The 15,604-nt window shown below is 48.8% G+C and overlaps 1 protein-coding gene across 2 annotated transcripts in view; it reads right to left on the bottom strand.

Moving 5' to 3' along the window:
- Window positions 1-624: 624 nt before the first annotated feature.
- Tmc7 (transmembrane channel like 7) overlaps window positions 625-15,604 on the bottom strand; it is a 44,910-nt gene continuing 29,930 nt past the window's right edge. The window contains exons 7-16 of one of the 2 annotated variants that reach the window (XM_047533640.1): window positions 14,591-14,738; window positions 13,532-13,705; window positions 11,754-11,911; window positions 9,925-10,045; window positions 9,565-9,662; window positions 7,831-8,017; window positions 7,034-7,164; window positions 3,928-4,083; window positions 2,091-2,270; window positions 625-889 (exon numbers count right to left, since the gene is read on the bottom strand). In XM_047533640.1, the coding sequence (XP_047389596.1) occupies window positions 865-889; window positions 2,091-2,270; window positions 3,928-4,083; window positions 7,034-7,164; window positions 7,831-8,017; window positions 9,565-9,662; window positions 9,925-10,045; window positions 11,754-11,911; window positions 13,532-13,705; window positions 14,591-14,738 (1,378 nt within the window). In that variant the 3' untranslated portion in view covers window positions 625-864. The remainder of the gene's footprint in view (window positions 890-2,090; window positions 2,271-3,927; window positions 4,084-7,033; window positions 7,165-7,830; window positions 8,018-9,564; window positions 9,663-9,924; window positions 10,046-11,753; window positions 11,912-13,531; window positions 13,706-14,590; window positions 14,739-15,604) is intronic. The other variant, XM_047533641.1, reaches the window with a different exon arrangement.

The raw sequence follows: 15,604 nt of genomic DNA, 5'->3' as shown, positions 1-15,604 counted from the left end.
TCAGAAACAGAGAGCTTAGGAAGACAGGGAGATGAACAAGCCTCCTGCTTCTGATGGTACGGGTTCCTCTTGCTGAGCCTCAGAACTCAGGATGGAAACCGCGGCTGTGGATGAGCCTCTGCTGAAGGAGGCTTGTCCCTGAGCAGGAAGTTAAGGCTGCAGAAAAGCACAGAGGCCACCAACCTGCCACAGCTCCCCTCCTGGAGAGGACTGAGCAGAGCCTGCAGGGACTCCCTACTCATTTATGCACAGGTGGGGACTTTTCTCCCCTAGAGCTACCAGGTCTCCAAAACGGCATGGCAACCCCTCTCTGTTCTCACCACCTGTTCCAAACACAGGATTGGAGGATTTTTCTTCATTAAAAAAAAAAAAAAATCTGTCATCAGAGTCATTCAAGAGGGACATTATTTTTTTTTAAGGAACACTCTTCAGTTTCTAGTTCAAAAGAAACCCGGTTTCAGAAATGGATGATCTCTCATTAACTTTGAGAGACAACAGCTTTTAAAAAAAACGTGTCTCTGCTACTGGCTCCTGATGGGAAGCTTCTGCGGCTTCGGAAGTTCCCTTCCACGGCCGTCCTGGCTGAGCTAGTGGTCTGCATGCAGCCTCGGCCTGCTTCACCGTGTCACCGAAAGCCCCGGATGGGGCTGGGTTACGTGAAAAGCCACCAGAGCCAAACGTACAGAGTCCCGTCAGGAGAAGCCTGAATTCCAGAAAAACATATTTTACATTTCTACTCCAAACCCAGGTGGGCTCTGTGGGCACCACGGAGTCACGCGGCCAGCTGAGACGCACACAGCGCAGCCTCTTCACGCCCAGCCTAATGGCTCCGCAGGTCCCTTTGGGCTTCCGTTAGTTTCTGGATCAGGTAGCGCTTATCCCGACTTTCCTAAAACCAGAAATGAGTTTGAAAAAGTTACATTTCCCGTGCTAGAATGCGAAGATCATTTCCACCTAATGAGTCGCCTCTCAGATTCAGGGCTAAGGATCCCACCACTGGGCTCCTGCTGTGGCTTCTGATCTGGTCTCTTTCACTTGTGTCCCTTACCACACCCCCGTGTGCACACGGCCACTGGTGAGCTTCCAAAAATATACATCTGACTTCTACTTAACACCCTGCAGTGGCTTCCCACCATACCCAGAATAGAACCCAACCTTCCTGCCAGGTCCCCAGGCGACACTGTGACTCTGGCTGATGCCACAGGACCTTCTTCCTTCTCCCCTCCAGCCACACACACACGCTCCTCTCCTGCACCCTGGAAGAGCCTGGCTCATTCCCTCACTGCAGTCTATACAGCCTACTCTCTTTCCCAGTGAGGACCTCCAATAATCGGCTCCTCCTGTCATTCAAGTCTCAGCTCCAGGGGCACCTCCTGTTATGGTTTGGAGGTGAGGGGTCCCCCAGAGCTCACATTTGAGACAGTGTAAGAAGGGTCAGAGGAGAAATGATTGGGTTCTGAGAGTCTTAACCCAAGCAGTGAGTTAATCCCCTGATAGGGATTCACTGAGTAGTAGGAGGGGTGGGTGTGGCTGGAGGAGGTGGGAATCCCACCAGATGTTTGCATCTGGCAAGTGGAGTCTCTCTCTCTCTCTCTCTGCTTCCTGGTCATCAGGTGAGCTGGTTCCCTCCACCACATTCTTCCACCATGATGTCCTGCCTCACCTCGAGTCCCGAGGAATGGAGTCTGCCTCTTAGGGATTGAGACCCCTGAAACCATTACCACGAGCCCCTGTATAAACCCTTCCTCCTCTACGAAAAGTCCTGGTCAGGTCTTTTAGTCACAGCAGTGAAAAAGCTGACTAAGACACCTCCTGGAGTCCGCCTTCCGCGACCAGCGTCTACAGTAAGGGTGGCCCATTCACAAGTGCCTTGCTGCTGTTACTTCTGTGCCCGGTGAGCAGCTTCGTTTCTCTTGGCGCAGGAATGAGTGAATCAAATGAATGAAGGCAGCTGGAGGGGGCGGGGGCTGAAGGCGGGGTTGGGGGCAGTGGTGGCGGGTGGGAGCCACAGCAGGACCACTCCCTCCCCGGGAGCCGGGCGACTTTCCACACCGTGACCTGGTTCTCCCCTGGGGCCTGGGCTTCCTCACCAGGGAGAGCTGCTCCCGGAGCTGGACCACCACCCGCTTGTGAGCTCCGGCCAGGGCGATGAAGTAGAACATGACCAGGCTGCAAGGCAAGACGGACGGGTCACGGGCGTCCGCACCCGGGAGGCCACCAGAGGAACAGCCCGGCGCGTTCCGCCTGGAGCAGGTTTTCTTTTGTTTGAGCTTAAAGAACAGGCAAGGAAAAAAAAAAAGAACAGGCAAGGACAAGGGAAAGAAAATAAAAGACTGAAAAGTCATCTCCCCCGAGCACAGAACCCATCCGTGCAGTGTTTACCGGGTTGTGGCAGCACAGGCTGAAGATGCCTTGCTTTTTAAGGTCACAGGGAAAGTTGTCGATGTCCCCCTGGAACAGGCAGGGTGATAGGGAGAGGGAAGGAGATGGTCCCGAGAGTCAGCTCAGCATGTCATTAAGTGGCTGTGGGTGATCACTGCAGCCTCTCCATCTCGGTTTCCTCGTCCGGAAACTGGGAATAACAGTCAGACCCAGAGGTAGCCAAGCACAGGGTAATACAGTTTTGATTGAAAGCAATCAAAAATTAGCGCCTGTCTTCTATGTAGACTGAAAATGGAGGTAGTTGGTGTTACTGATCTTTGGGGAAAGCAGTGCGGGCAGCAGAGGGCGGGCAGCAGAGGGTGGGCCCCAGGAAAAGAGCGGACAAGCTCGTTTAGTGAAAGGAAGCGGCTTTCTCTCTGGTCCCTCCAGACAGGGCGAATAAGACGAGGGCCAAGTAACCAGGAGTTGCTGGAATCCCCGCCTGCAGGTCCCCGCGAGACCCAGGCCGAGAACAACTTCCAGAGATACTCAGGTCAGAGCAGACCACCAAGCACCCGGCCCAGCTGGAGGGCAGCAGCCAGGACACAGCAGCTGGATCCCTGGGTCTCAGGCGTCCCAGCCGGAAGGGCTGCGTGGCAAAGAACCTGAGGATTTTTATTTTATCTACTTGCATGATAATGGGGCTTCACTGGGAGAACATCGACACCGCAGTGTAACTGGGACGCTGTCCCGAGTCAGGATGGGTAAGGGACAACCAAGTCCAGTAGTTGCGGCTGCCAGATGGCAGAGCCAGGGTCACGTGCCTGCTCCTAACCTGGTGCTCTTCTCTGTGCAACTCTGTGAAGAGCAAGGGATCTGGGGGAGTCCTGGTCATGTGAAGCAAGGGCCACATTTCTGGGGTGTTCATAAGCCTGGCACGGGGTTCGGCGCCTCATGTGGGTGATCTTTCTGAAGCTACGAGATGACTCTCTGAAGAGCGATCACAAACGGGCCTGTTTCAGAGATGCTGCAGAAGATGAGCAGGGGGCTCAGGGGTTTCAGAGATGGGAAAGGCTCACAGAAGCTCAGCGACTCGTCAGGTCTAGCAGACGACCTTCTGCTAGAGTTTGAACCTGGAATGTCCCCAAAGGCCCATGTGTGGAAGGCTTGGGTCCCCAGTCCCAGGCACCACGGGATGTGGTGGAACCTTCCGGAGGTGAGGCCGAGGGGAAGGAGTTGTGTTATAGGGGGTATGCTCTCAAAGGGCTGACTGGACTCCAGCCCCTTCTTTCCTTTTTGCCTCCCAGTCCCCATGAGGTCAACAGACTCCCTCTACCGCGTGCTTCTGCATGAGGGACTGTGCCCCCACAGGCCCAAAGCAACAGGGCAAAGTCACCATGGACTGAAACCATGAGCCAAAATAAACCCTTCCTCCTTTTAAAGTTGACTACCTCAGGCATTTTGTCACAGTGATGGAGAGCTGACTAGCACACCCTCCATTTCCCATGGAAGAGTCATGTGCTTCAGTGGGAGATAACTCCCAGGGTCAGGGCGGTTCTCACTCACCAGATGATCATGAAGAAAGGCACCGCAAAGGCTTCCGACGTGATGCCGTGGACCAGGGACTGCAGCGAGCTGGGGAAGGTGCTCACCGTCTGGGGGATGACGTCCCAGGTGGTGTTGAAGTTGGTGAACGGCCCACAGGCTTTTGAGGAAGGGATGCTGCAGAAGATGAGCAGGCGGCTCAGGGTCGGGCTTGCCGCACAGGCCACGTCCCACCGCTGAACAACACCCAGCGTGTCTTGTTAATAAAGGCCTCAGAGGAAGAGCCTCACTCCTTGGCCTTCTGGAATATTCTGGTCAAAAGTGCTTACCCTGAGATTTTCAAGTCTCTGGGCCTAACTGCCAGTTTAAAGGATGTTCAGGAGAGAAGAACGAGTGAAATGTCTTGTAAGAAAATAACCAGAAAAGCAGTGTGGAGATTCCTCAGAAAGCTTGGAATGGACCCACCATTTGACCCAGCTATCCCACTCCTCGGCCTATACCCAAAGGACTTAAAATCAGCATACTACAGAGATACAGCCACATCAATGTTCATAGCTGCTCAGTTCACCACAGCCAGACTGTGGAACCAACCTAGATGTCCTTCAATTGCTGAATGGATAAAGAAACTGTGATATATATATACAATGGAATATTACTCAGCTATAAAGAATAATAAAATTACGGCATTTGCAGGCAAATGGATAAAATTGGAGAATATCATGCTAAGTGAGATAAGACAATCTCAAAAAACCAAAAGGATGAAAGATCTCGCTGATAAGCGGATGATGACAGATAATGGGGGGTGGGAGGGGGGCAAGAATGGAGGAAGGAGGGACTGTATAGAGGGAAAAGAGGGGTGGGAGGAAGGAAAAAATAACAGAATGAATCAAACACCATTACCCTGTGTAGATGTATGATGACACAAATGGCATGCCTTTACTTCATGTACAAACAGAAACAACGTGTATCCCATTTGTTTACAATAAAAAAAAAAAAAGAAAGGTCTTCTCAAATGGGAGAAGCAGACTATAAAAAAGAAAAGAAAAGAAAAGAAAAGAACCAGATAAATTCAGAATGCGGGGATGCTATGCTCCAACCTCATAATTCGACTTTGAAAATGGCCTAAACTATTCAAAGGCCTAGTTGAAGCAGACATAACAACTGAAAGTAACGTGTGAAACCTGAAAGAGCAGTATTTTAAAAATAAAGCCAGAGGGCTGGGGATATAGCTCAGTTGGTAGAGTGCTTGCCTTGCAAGCACAAAGCCCTGGGTTTGATCCCCAGCACCGCCAAAAAAAAATAAAAAATAAAAAAAAAATAAAGCCAGAAAAGACGATTTGGGGACAAGTGGAAAATATTTGAAAATGGCAGGAATATTAGTACTAAGTTAATTAGGTGGGACAATGTTGCCATAGGTATGCATGTAGAACTTCCTGGTTCTTGGGGACCCACATGCCGAAATATTTAGGGGTGAAATAGCAGGGTGCTCATAACTTAATTTCAAATCACACATCATTAAAAAATGAAAATTATGTAGGGAAAAAATACAGTAAAGTGTTAACTGGGACATTCAGTTGAAAAGTATATGCATGTCGCTGTTTGACTGTTTTTTCAACTTCTCCAAGATTTGAAATTTTTCAAAACAAAAAGCGGAGAAAAAAAACGTCAAAATACATTCTACTATCATGACTATCTAAAAAGAACAAATTTTAAAAATTACAATGGAAAAACAGTCAAATTAAGACAGGAAAGAATGGCCTATGTTTATATCACAAAGAGTATAGGAAAAATTTTTCATTGCAGCCCTTTTTTTACAGATAAAAATAAATTCCTGGAAACAACCCAACTGCCATTTCAGAAAATGGATGAACACCTTATGGTCCATTCATATGACTGGACACTAAAGAATCACTGAGAGAGAGGACGCAGATGGTCACAGAGGGCTGACTGTCTCCCAGGGAAAATAAGCGGCTTGGAAACTAAGCAGCTTGGAAACAGAATTAGAAAATGAATTCCACCATATATTATTTTATACTTCTTAAATATTGTGCCATGTGAATGCATTTATTAAAATTTATTTAAAAGAATAAGAGTTTTGTATGTGCTGGCAATTTTTCTCTTCAAGTCATATTTTCTGTACTGTTTAATTTTTTTAATATTACTATAAAGCAAAAATCAGTGAGAATGTAGAATTAAATCATCAAAAAAGTTTTTAAAAATCTGAGAAAGGGATTCAATGCTTTAGTCTTTTAAAGAGATGAAATGGAATTCCGTGAAAGTTTAAGTCAGGGATTGGCGAACTATAGCCCATCGGCCAAATCTGGCCCACGACTGTTTTTTGTAAATAAAGTTTTATTGGCACACGGGTATGCCTGTCTGTTTATATATGGCCTTGGGCCACCCTCATGATACAGCAGAGTGAGTAGTTGTTGAGACCATCTGGCCTGTAAAGCCTGAATTGTTTACTCCCTGGCCCTTTATGGAAAGCCCGCTGGCCTCTGGTGCAGGTGGCTGTCACATACAGAGCCATATCTCCAAGATTACAGCTCTCAGCTCCTGATCCCTAGTCCAGAGCATTTCTGCTCTCCCCAGGGCCACAGTGGATTCTCCGCCACCTGGGTCATGTCTCTATGGTCTTCATATCCCTGTGTCTAGCTCAATGCCTGGCATGCAGAAGGTATTTAGTAAATGCCTGCTAGGTGTGGGACTCCCTCTCTCAACCATACTGGCCGGAATCAGAGCAACTTCTTGCTCCTTTCTGCCTTCCCCAACTCTCCAGGTCTTCTACAGCGACCATGCATCACTTTGATAATCAGAAACAAACAATCCAAAAGGGGACGAGAAGAGAGGTCTCCGAAAAAGGGAGCAGGTTAGGAAAGACCCTCTGGCTTTCACAAAAATGATGCCCACGCTGTATGCCAAGTTCCGGAACTGGATCAAGACCCTCCAGGGTCCAGAGGGAGATTCTGAAGGGAGGTGGGCACCTGGAGAAGCCAAGAGGGATTCACTGACCTCTGCAGGTGGGACACTGTGAGAAGAGTCAACAAAGAATGCGCGGACCCTTTAACATAAATGAGGAACGCACTACCAAGCAAGGGAATGCCCTAGAAAGCCGAGTCATATTTACCGGGACATGCTGATCGTCAGAGGTATTATCGCCAAACACAGCCCAATCAACAACACCAACAGGAAGAAGAAATTGGAGTTGGAAGCTCTGAATTGCCTCGGGGAGGGTCTGCAGGTGTACAGAAGACTCAGCTAACGAGGAAAAAGAAAAGAAAAAGTTAAGAGCAATCAGCGCCCACGAGAGTCAGTGAGCACATTAACACATTTCGGCAGGAATGAAAATCAGTCTAACCTTTCTAGAGGAGAGTCTAGCGGTATAAATCAAAATGAAAAAGGTTTAATCCAGACTCCAGTCTTGGGAATCTCATGCTTATGAAATAAGAAAAATGGGCCCAAACATACATATGTGGAGGTTTACTGCTGCTGTTGATGACAGAGCACAACTGGAAGCATCCTAAATAGCTATCAATGGGATTCTTTAAAGGTTTAAAGTACATCCATACAGTGGAATACCATACAGCCCTCAAAAAGGTTGAGAGAGCATTACATTACTCATGAGGCACTATGAAATGAAAATGGCAGACTTCAGAACTTTATATGGTATGAACTCATTTAAATTTTTAAAGGATTTATTCTTTGTGGGAATTTAAACTTGTATAAATGGATCTACAACATCTTAAGAATTATTTTGCTTGAAATTTTTTTTACAAGCATGTATATTTTTCCTACATGTTAAAAGTAAATATTTTTGGGCTGGGGATGCAGCTCCTTGGTAGAGCATGCACAAGGCCCTGGGTTCCATCTCTGGCACTGGAGTGGGCAATGGCAAGGTCCACCCCCACCCCCACCTCCCCTTACCTCTTTCACGTAAAAGATGATAATGAATTTCAAGGTCGCGATTGCAGGAAGAAGGGGTGAGAAAAAGGCTCCGATCCAGCAAATGGTCTGCCCATACACGATGCCCAGGACATTGTCAGGAATGGCAAATTCCTGCTGTCCCCAGCACTGGATCAGCTTCCAAGAGGAGCAGTGGGTCACCAGGAGCCTGGAAACAGACCGGAGAATTTCTTACCTGGCTGCAGGTGTCTGCCGAGGTCACAGAAACACAGCCACCAAAATCCAGGTCATCTCCACAGAAACTGGTTTATCCCAGGCCAGACGCCCAGAAGAGAGAACTCTGGAACCATGAAGTCCGTGTTCTGAGTCTCAGGTCCTCAACTTAGCAGCCTAATCAATACAAGCTTCTTGATCTCTTCAAGCCTCGTCTTTCTCACCTGGAATTTGGGGGTGGCTCATGCTACGGGCGACTTCGCGGAGTGGTGATGAGCAGGAATGACCCACAGAAAGTACTGAGCCTCCGCACAGAGGGACCCCCCACCTTGCAACGCCACTCCCCAGGATCCTAGAAGCTCCCTGGAGAAAGCTCCAGGCCCGGGGACCTGAGATGAACACACACGGTTGTTCACTGCAGCAGAGCTCCCCGTCAGCAAAAGTCCCCTCGGCAGGGGCTGGCTGCATAGACGAAAAGCCAGGGACACCGTGAAATGTGCGTCTTTGAGACGGATGAGGAAACTCCACGTGTGTGGCCGGGGATGTCGTTCGTGCTATTCTGTTTGTCTGAGGGCTGGGAGGCAGGAAGCAAGACGCTGGCCCACGTGGGTGAACCGGGATCCCTTTCCAGGGAAGCACAGATTTCTTCCCGTAAGGCTGGAAGCTGGGAATGGATGGAGCTCAGTGGACCAGCGCCGGCCTAGCGTGCACAAGGTCCGGGGTCCAGTCCCCGGTACTGGAAAAGAAAGAGGAACCAACGGAGACTGTGACCGTTACACACACGCTTCCGTAGATGTGAGTGTCTACGTGTCAGAACGGCCCCTCAGAGGAAGGGTAAGACTGGGGTAGCCGGGCATCCTTGTGGAAAATCCTCCCCTATTCTCCAGACTTCTATATTTATTTAATGTTTAATAAGTACATATTTCTATTATATTTGTATATTCTTTTCAAAGTTTCTTTTTTTTAATATTTATCTTTAAGGTCTCACTGGACCTCTTGGCCCAAGCCAGAAGGTTCTGCACGTGTGGTGACATGATCAAAGACACCCCTGAGTTCAGAAGATACCAAGGAGGGTAAAAGTGGCAACGCAGCCAGGACAGTCACAATGGCCACGGTGAAGGTTTTCTTGGGTTCTGGGCCGTGGAGGGTTCGTGGGGCGTCCGCCTGTATGATCTCACTTCACCCTCACAGCAAGGTTGCGACGGGGGTCCTCCTTCCATCCCGTCTCACAGGTGGCAAGCAGGCAGCGAGCCCAGGGCACGTGAGTAGCGGAGGCAGGGCTGGGGTTGGAAGCCACCTAGGAAACCAGCCTCCAGCAGCCTGGGGTCCCCCCCGAGGGAGCCCTGCCCAGCGGCCAGCAGGAGGGCGTCGGGGAGACTCAGAAGACAGCCTGGTTCCGCGCTCGGGGCGCCTTAGAAGGGGCGGCGAGCAGAGCGGGGCATCGAGAGCAGCTCCCGGTCTGCAGTGGGCATCACTGGGCACCCTGTGGGGAGCGGCCGCGAGGGGAGGGTTCCGCGCGGTGGAAGAGGGCCCCTCACTCACTTTCTTGGGAAATCCACAAAGATGGTCACAGCCAAGATGATGACGAAGTCGAAGATCATCAGCTTGTACATTTCCTGCCCGACTTGGGTTTCCCAGCACTGGAACCAAAGAGGGCAAGAGAGCGTGAGGGCGCCTGCTTGGGGCAGGGGGCAGCCCCCAGACCCCTCCCCAGACGCTCTGCTCTCCAGAGTCCGCCGCCCGGGCTCCCGCACAGACTCCGGTTTTCAAGCCCCGAACGTGCGGGACGAGGGGCAGCTCTGCCTCAGGGCTGGGGTGAGAAGGGGCGCAGCTGTGAGCCCGGCCCACGGCTCTGGGGGCTGCGCTCTTGACCACGACCCTGCGGCCACCCCCGCGGCTCACCGGGTAGAGTTTCTGGTTGTAGCCACAGAGTTCACACAGGGTGTCGTTATCACAGGATGTGATCTTGGAGCCCAGCGTGAACACCAGCACACAGATGGTGGCCAGTCGCATGAAGACACACCTTCAGGAAGGAGGAGAGGGCGAGGGTGAGCAGGGCCTCGGGCGGGCAGGCGAGAGGACCCGGGCTAGAGAAGGCCGAGGCCACCTCTTATTTGTGTATTTTCTGGTACTGGGGAGAGAACCCAGGGGTGCTTGACCACGGAGCTACACTCCCGGTTCCTTTTATTTTTATTTTGAGACAGGGTCTTGCTCATTTGCTGAGGCTGGCCTCAAACTTGCGATCCTCCTGCCTCAGCCTCCCAAGCTGTTGGAATGTGTGTGCCACCATGCCCGACCACAGGCCACCTGCACGTGGACACCAGGTTCTGGAGATGGACGGTGATGATGGGAATGTACCTAAGGCTGTTGAACTGCACCCAATAAAATGGTAACTTGGATGCCATATAGAATTCACTACCATTTTTTTTAAAGGCAGGAAAAAAAGATGGGAACGCTGGGAAATCCTAACTCCTCGGTGAGGCAGTCACACACGGGCACACCACGCATTCCTGAAAAGAAGGAATCGCGTCTTCTGCATTCCAGCTCCAAGGGACATGTGATAGAGAGGGAAGGGGAAGAAAGATGACTCTAGCGTATACCACAGACATGATCCTATTTTTCAAAGTTAAAACAAAAATGTTGGTACCAACTGCAGGAACTGATGGCTGGGTGGACCAGTACCCGGGCTGTTCCCGTGGGCTGTCGGGAAGAGCTGGATGCATGAGGAGAGTCCTCCCTCTCTCTCTCTCTCTCTCTTTAGGACACTCTTCTACTATTTGACTTGTAATTAAGTTAAATAGAAACATTAAACTTGGGCAGGTAAAAAGCAGCCCCAGACCCTCCACCTGCTCGCGTCCCTCATTTCTGCAGAGGTCCCGCCTGACGCGTGCCTCCAGGGAGATGTGACAGTTGGGGACACCCGGCACCACCAGGTGTCAGAATGGGAACCTATGAAAACTGACCACATAGCCGCTCAGGGCGACTCTGGGCACCGGAGGCCCTAGGGTCACACCGTGATCAGACACAAATAAAACTCAGAAACCAGCGGCATCCACAGCACAAATGACCCCGCAGATCAAGGGCAGAGCGGTGAGGAGGGATTCTTAAGGGAATAAGAGGGACCACAGGGCCCGACAACTACAAGGGGTCCCCCAAGGTGCTACAGGAGGGCTCCTGAGGTGCTGCAGGTGGAGAGACAGGGCCTGTCGTCTGAGACTGGCTTAAAATAATCGAGGCGAAGGGTGAAGCAAGACAGGAAAAAGGCTGGGAAAACCTAAGCTACCGATAGGCAGATGGGTGCTCACGACACCATTCGTTCCATTTGAAAATTTCCAAAATATTGGAATATTTGCAATGCAATCTCAGATATTTTGAGAAGTGAAAGAGAAACGCTCACATTTTGCAAAGTCCTCCCCCAGTCCGTCCTCTCTGCTCATTTGAGTGACCTCAGCAGACTCTGCCTTATGTAAACCTGTCAATTCGGACACATTCCTAGCAATGCCTCTTCCTAGGGTCCCACCCTGTCCTCTCAGCTGTCAAAATATGCAACACATGGACCCAAGGTACAATACTGGTTAGGCATACTCTGAAGTCAAAGAGATTTCGCAACTTGCACAAATTCATTCCTTCATGAAGATTAAGGAGGACCCACCCAGCTTGGCAGGAAAACGTGCCACGATTGATTGGTAATGTCTGCCCTGGGCAGTGAGTGGCCCGCAGTTAGGCACTACCTAAGAATGGTCAGCCGGATCTCAAAGCCCGGGGAGTAGTCCTCGTAGTGGATGATCTTGGCAAAGATGATGGGGGTGATAAAATTGGCCAGCGTGATCACAATGGATGGTAGGTACAGTATCAAGAGGTTCTCTCCAAACACCATCTTGTCGATTTCCTAGGAAGATAATAAAGGGTATTGGTCGGTAACATAATAATAAAAATGGCAACATGAATGAACTGGAAAAACTCAACTATTTATGTCGGGCAAACAGAACAGCTTTGCCCTTCAACACAGCCTGTGAACACCAGCCATCTCCTTGCTTTGGTGTTCAGATACCCAGTGCCATGCCAGAAGAAAAATGAACTCTACTAGACTTACTAAGGAAAAATGTTTTTAAAAAACCCACAAATTCTGTATGAATGGGAAATTTTAAGTATTTTCAAGGAGGCAGTGCTGATTGAATTGCAAGTGCAATCTCTCCTTCATCCACAGTAACAGATTACTTAGCCTCTGTGCAGGTGCAGCTATCCAGGATACAAACTAAACTGCAGCAGGGACACAGCTGTCATCCCAGCAACTCAGGAGGCTGAGGCAGGAGGATGGCAAGTTTGAAGTCAGCCTCAGCAATTTAGTGAGACCCTGGCTCGAAATAAAACCTAAAAGGGGCTGGGGCTGGGGCTCAGTGGTAAAGGGCCACAGTTCAATCCCCAGTACCAAAAAAAAAAAAAAAAACCCTGACCTGCCTAGCCTTCCTTGTAGCTAGGTACAGCCATGGGACCCAGTCTGGCCAAGGGACCTGAGTGGAAGTTTTAAGTCCAACTCCAGGTCGTGACCCTGAAGGTGACCCTCCCCAGCTCCTTCTCCCCATTCCCTCTGGCAAATGTGGACGTGGTGGTGAGCTCTCTGAACATACAGAGAAGGGATGGCAGAGCCACTGAGCCCCAGTGATCAATTTCACAAAGCACTGCCACTAGACCAACTTGGATTTTGGATTTTGTGTGTGTGTGTGTGTGTGTGTGTGTGTCTGTGTGTGTGTCTCTGTGTGTGTCTGTGTGTTTGTGTCTTTGGGTGTATGTGTGTGGGTGTGTGTGTGTGTGCCTGTGTGTGTGTCTGTGTGTGTCTATGTGTGTCTGTGTGTCTGTGTGTGTGTGTGTTACTAAGGGACTGAACCCAGGAGTGGTCTACCTCAGCCACACCCCCAGACTTTTTAATTTAATTTTATCTTGAGACAGGGTCTTGCTAAGTTGTCCAGATTGACCTCAAGTTTGAGATCCTCCTGCCTCAGCCTCCCAAGTAGGTGGGATTACAGATTTGTGCCACTGTGCCCAGCTCAACCTGGATTTCTAAAAACACCACAATTTTAGGTAAACTGAGGCTCCAGTTAGTAAGTAGGGGAGTAGAGATAAAATGCAAGCAGTTCAGCCTGACTTTGAGTATTGTGAACTTCCAGAAGAATGGGTACGTCGCAAACAACTTTACATGCTTTCTAAAATTTCTCTTAGAAGTGGTCATTGAGGGCTGGGGTTGTGGCTCAGTGGTAGAGCACTTGCCTAGCACGTGTGAGGCCCTGGGTTCGATCCTCAGCACTCCATAAAAATAAATAAATAAAATAAAGGAATTGCGTCCATCTACAACTAAAAATACTTTTTTAAAAAAGTGGACATTGATCACCTCTGATTTTCAGTTCTCTATCAGCCAAACTTCAATCTCCCTGTGTACACAGATATGATGTGGGTATCTACCACATAGGTTTGCTGCCCAACCAGAGCACCCAGAGTGCAAGCTGGTACTTACTTTCTTCATGTGTTCTTGCGAGAAGATAGTTGCTATGTAGATTGCATAAAAACAGGCCGCCAAAACAGCCAGAACAATACAGTTCAAAAATAGTCTCAAAGAATAAATGCGTATCGTTTCTTCTGAGGTCCTTTCTGCTATTTTCTGCCGTATTCTTTCTTCCTCCAAATCTGCCTGAGGACCAGAGAAAGCTCATTTGTGAGCACGGGGACAAAGAGACATTTGGGGGTAGACAGGGTGATACTCTCCCCACCCATTCTTAAGACTTCCTGTAAATATTCACATCCCTGAAGATAACTTCCCAGACTAAGCCCAACAAGATTTTGTGTCTATTAATGGCCTATATCAAGGTAGAGGATCCTATGTAAGACTGCAATTAGGTTTTGTAATAAATATGTAAACTACATCATTAATTTATTCATGACATTGCTCACACAGTGTCATTTCTTTAAACAGCACATAGGTGGATGCTATTTTTAAGGTCAGTCTGGTAGTCTCTGATTTTAACAGGAAAATTTGATCTGTTCATATTTAGTGTAAGAAATAATACATTCAATTTGATTCTTCCTCCCCCCCCCCCATCGCCTTTTGGTTTTGCTTGTCCCCAACTCCATTTTTTGGTGGATTTTACCAAAAGTTCTTATTACTCCTTCTCTCCTTAATTTGGAAATTCTCTTGTCCTTTTTCATAATCTCTCCACTCTACCCTATCCTGATAGCCTTCTCTCCTTAGTCCCATTTCTTTGGCACAAGCAATATTAACAACAGGTTCTCATCAAGTGGGGAAATAACAGTGTGAGATAGCAGGAGGTGGAGGAAAGACACCCACTGTATGGCCCTGCCTCTCTTCCCAGCCCCCGTTCACCAGAACCTCTGCATGGATTCAAGGGAATCAACCCTGATGAGCTGTTTGCTGCCAAAAGTCTTGATGATGACAGAGGGGGGGTGGGCTAAGCACCGAGACAGGTGGCCCATCTGGAGCCTCTAAAAGCTGCCAACAGCCTCCCGAGGCCTGAACGGGCTGCTGAGAAACCCCCAGGGGAAACCTGGCAGCACTCACTCGGAGCTCATAGCGCAAGCTGCTGTGCTTCAGGTCCGCCATGCTGTGGTTGGTGATACAGAAGTCCCAGCCAGCAAAGATCTTGTTGCAGTAACTCTGAAAGTGCTCCTCACTCCGAATCAGGTTGATTTTGAACCCTTCCACCGACCTGACCCCCCCAAACACAAACATCCTCCTTTTAAGAGCAGAAGCAAAGTACAGGCCCAAAAATCTAAAAAGTTAGACACGGCTGTATTTTTGGCCCATTCTGATAGGGTCGAGTTTTGGACCATTCTAAATACGTGTCACAGCTAACCAAGTATAGCTGTTGAAAACAGTTTTCTTTTATACATCTAGTAAATTCTATCATCCAGTAACTTCGATACATCTTCTACTTTGAGTAACGTCCAACTCTTGATATAGCCTGTAGATACCACATGATCTAGTTCTGCCATCTTTCCTCTCTTGTGTTCACTCTTTTATAAAACTGCAATGGTTTTCTGTCCTGTCCACAAATACATGAATCCCTCCTCTTGCCTCAGAGCCTTGGAACCTGGAAGTTCCCACTACTGTCTCAAGGGTTCTCTGACTCTTCCCATGGTTGACTCCTTTCTATCTGCGATAATTTGAATCTGAAGTGTCCCTCAGAAGCTCATGTGTTAAAGGCTTGGTCCCAAGTCCCTGGAGCTACTGGGAGGTGGAATTCTGAAGAGATGGGGCCCAATGGAAGGAAGTTAGGTGATTCTCCACCACAGGCTCCCACAATGATGGACTCAAAGTAACAGGGCTAAACAACAACCATGGACCAAAACCTCTGCAACCATGAGCCAAAATAGACCTTTCCTTCTTCTAAGCTATCGCAGGTGTTTTTTTCACAGTAAGGGAAAACTAACACATCATCTTTCAGATTTCAGTTCAAATATCCAGTGATCCCTTATCTCCCCACACAAAATTGTGATCTCTACTTTAAATTGGTCCTTTTTATTTCCTTCACAGCAATTAACCTAATCTGCAATTTGCTTATTTATCTGTTCA

This window comes from Sciurus carolinensis, chromosome 18 (genome assembly GCF_902686445.1).
Source record: "Sciurus carolinensis chromosome 18, mSciCar1.2, whole genome shotgun sequence".
Lineage (NCBI taxonomy): Eukaryota > Metazoa > Chordata > Mammalia > Rodentia > Sciuridae > Sciurus > Sciurus carolinensis.
This window is presented reverse-complemented; position numbering and strand designations above follow the sequence as displayed.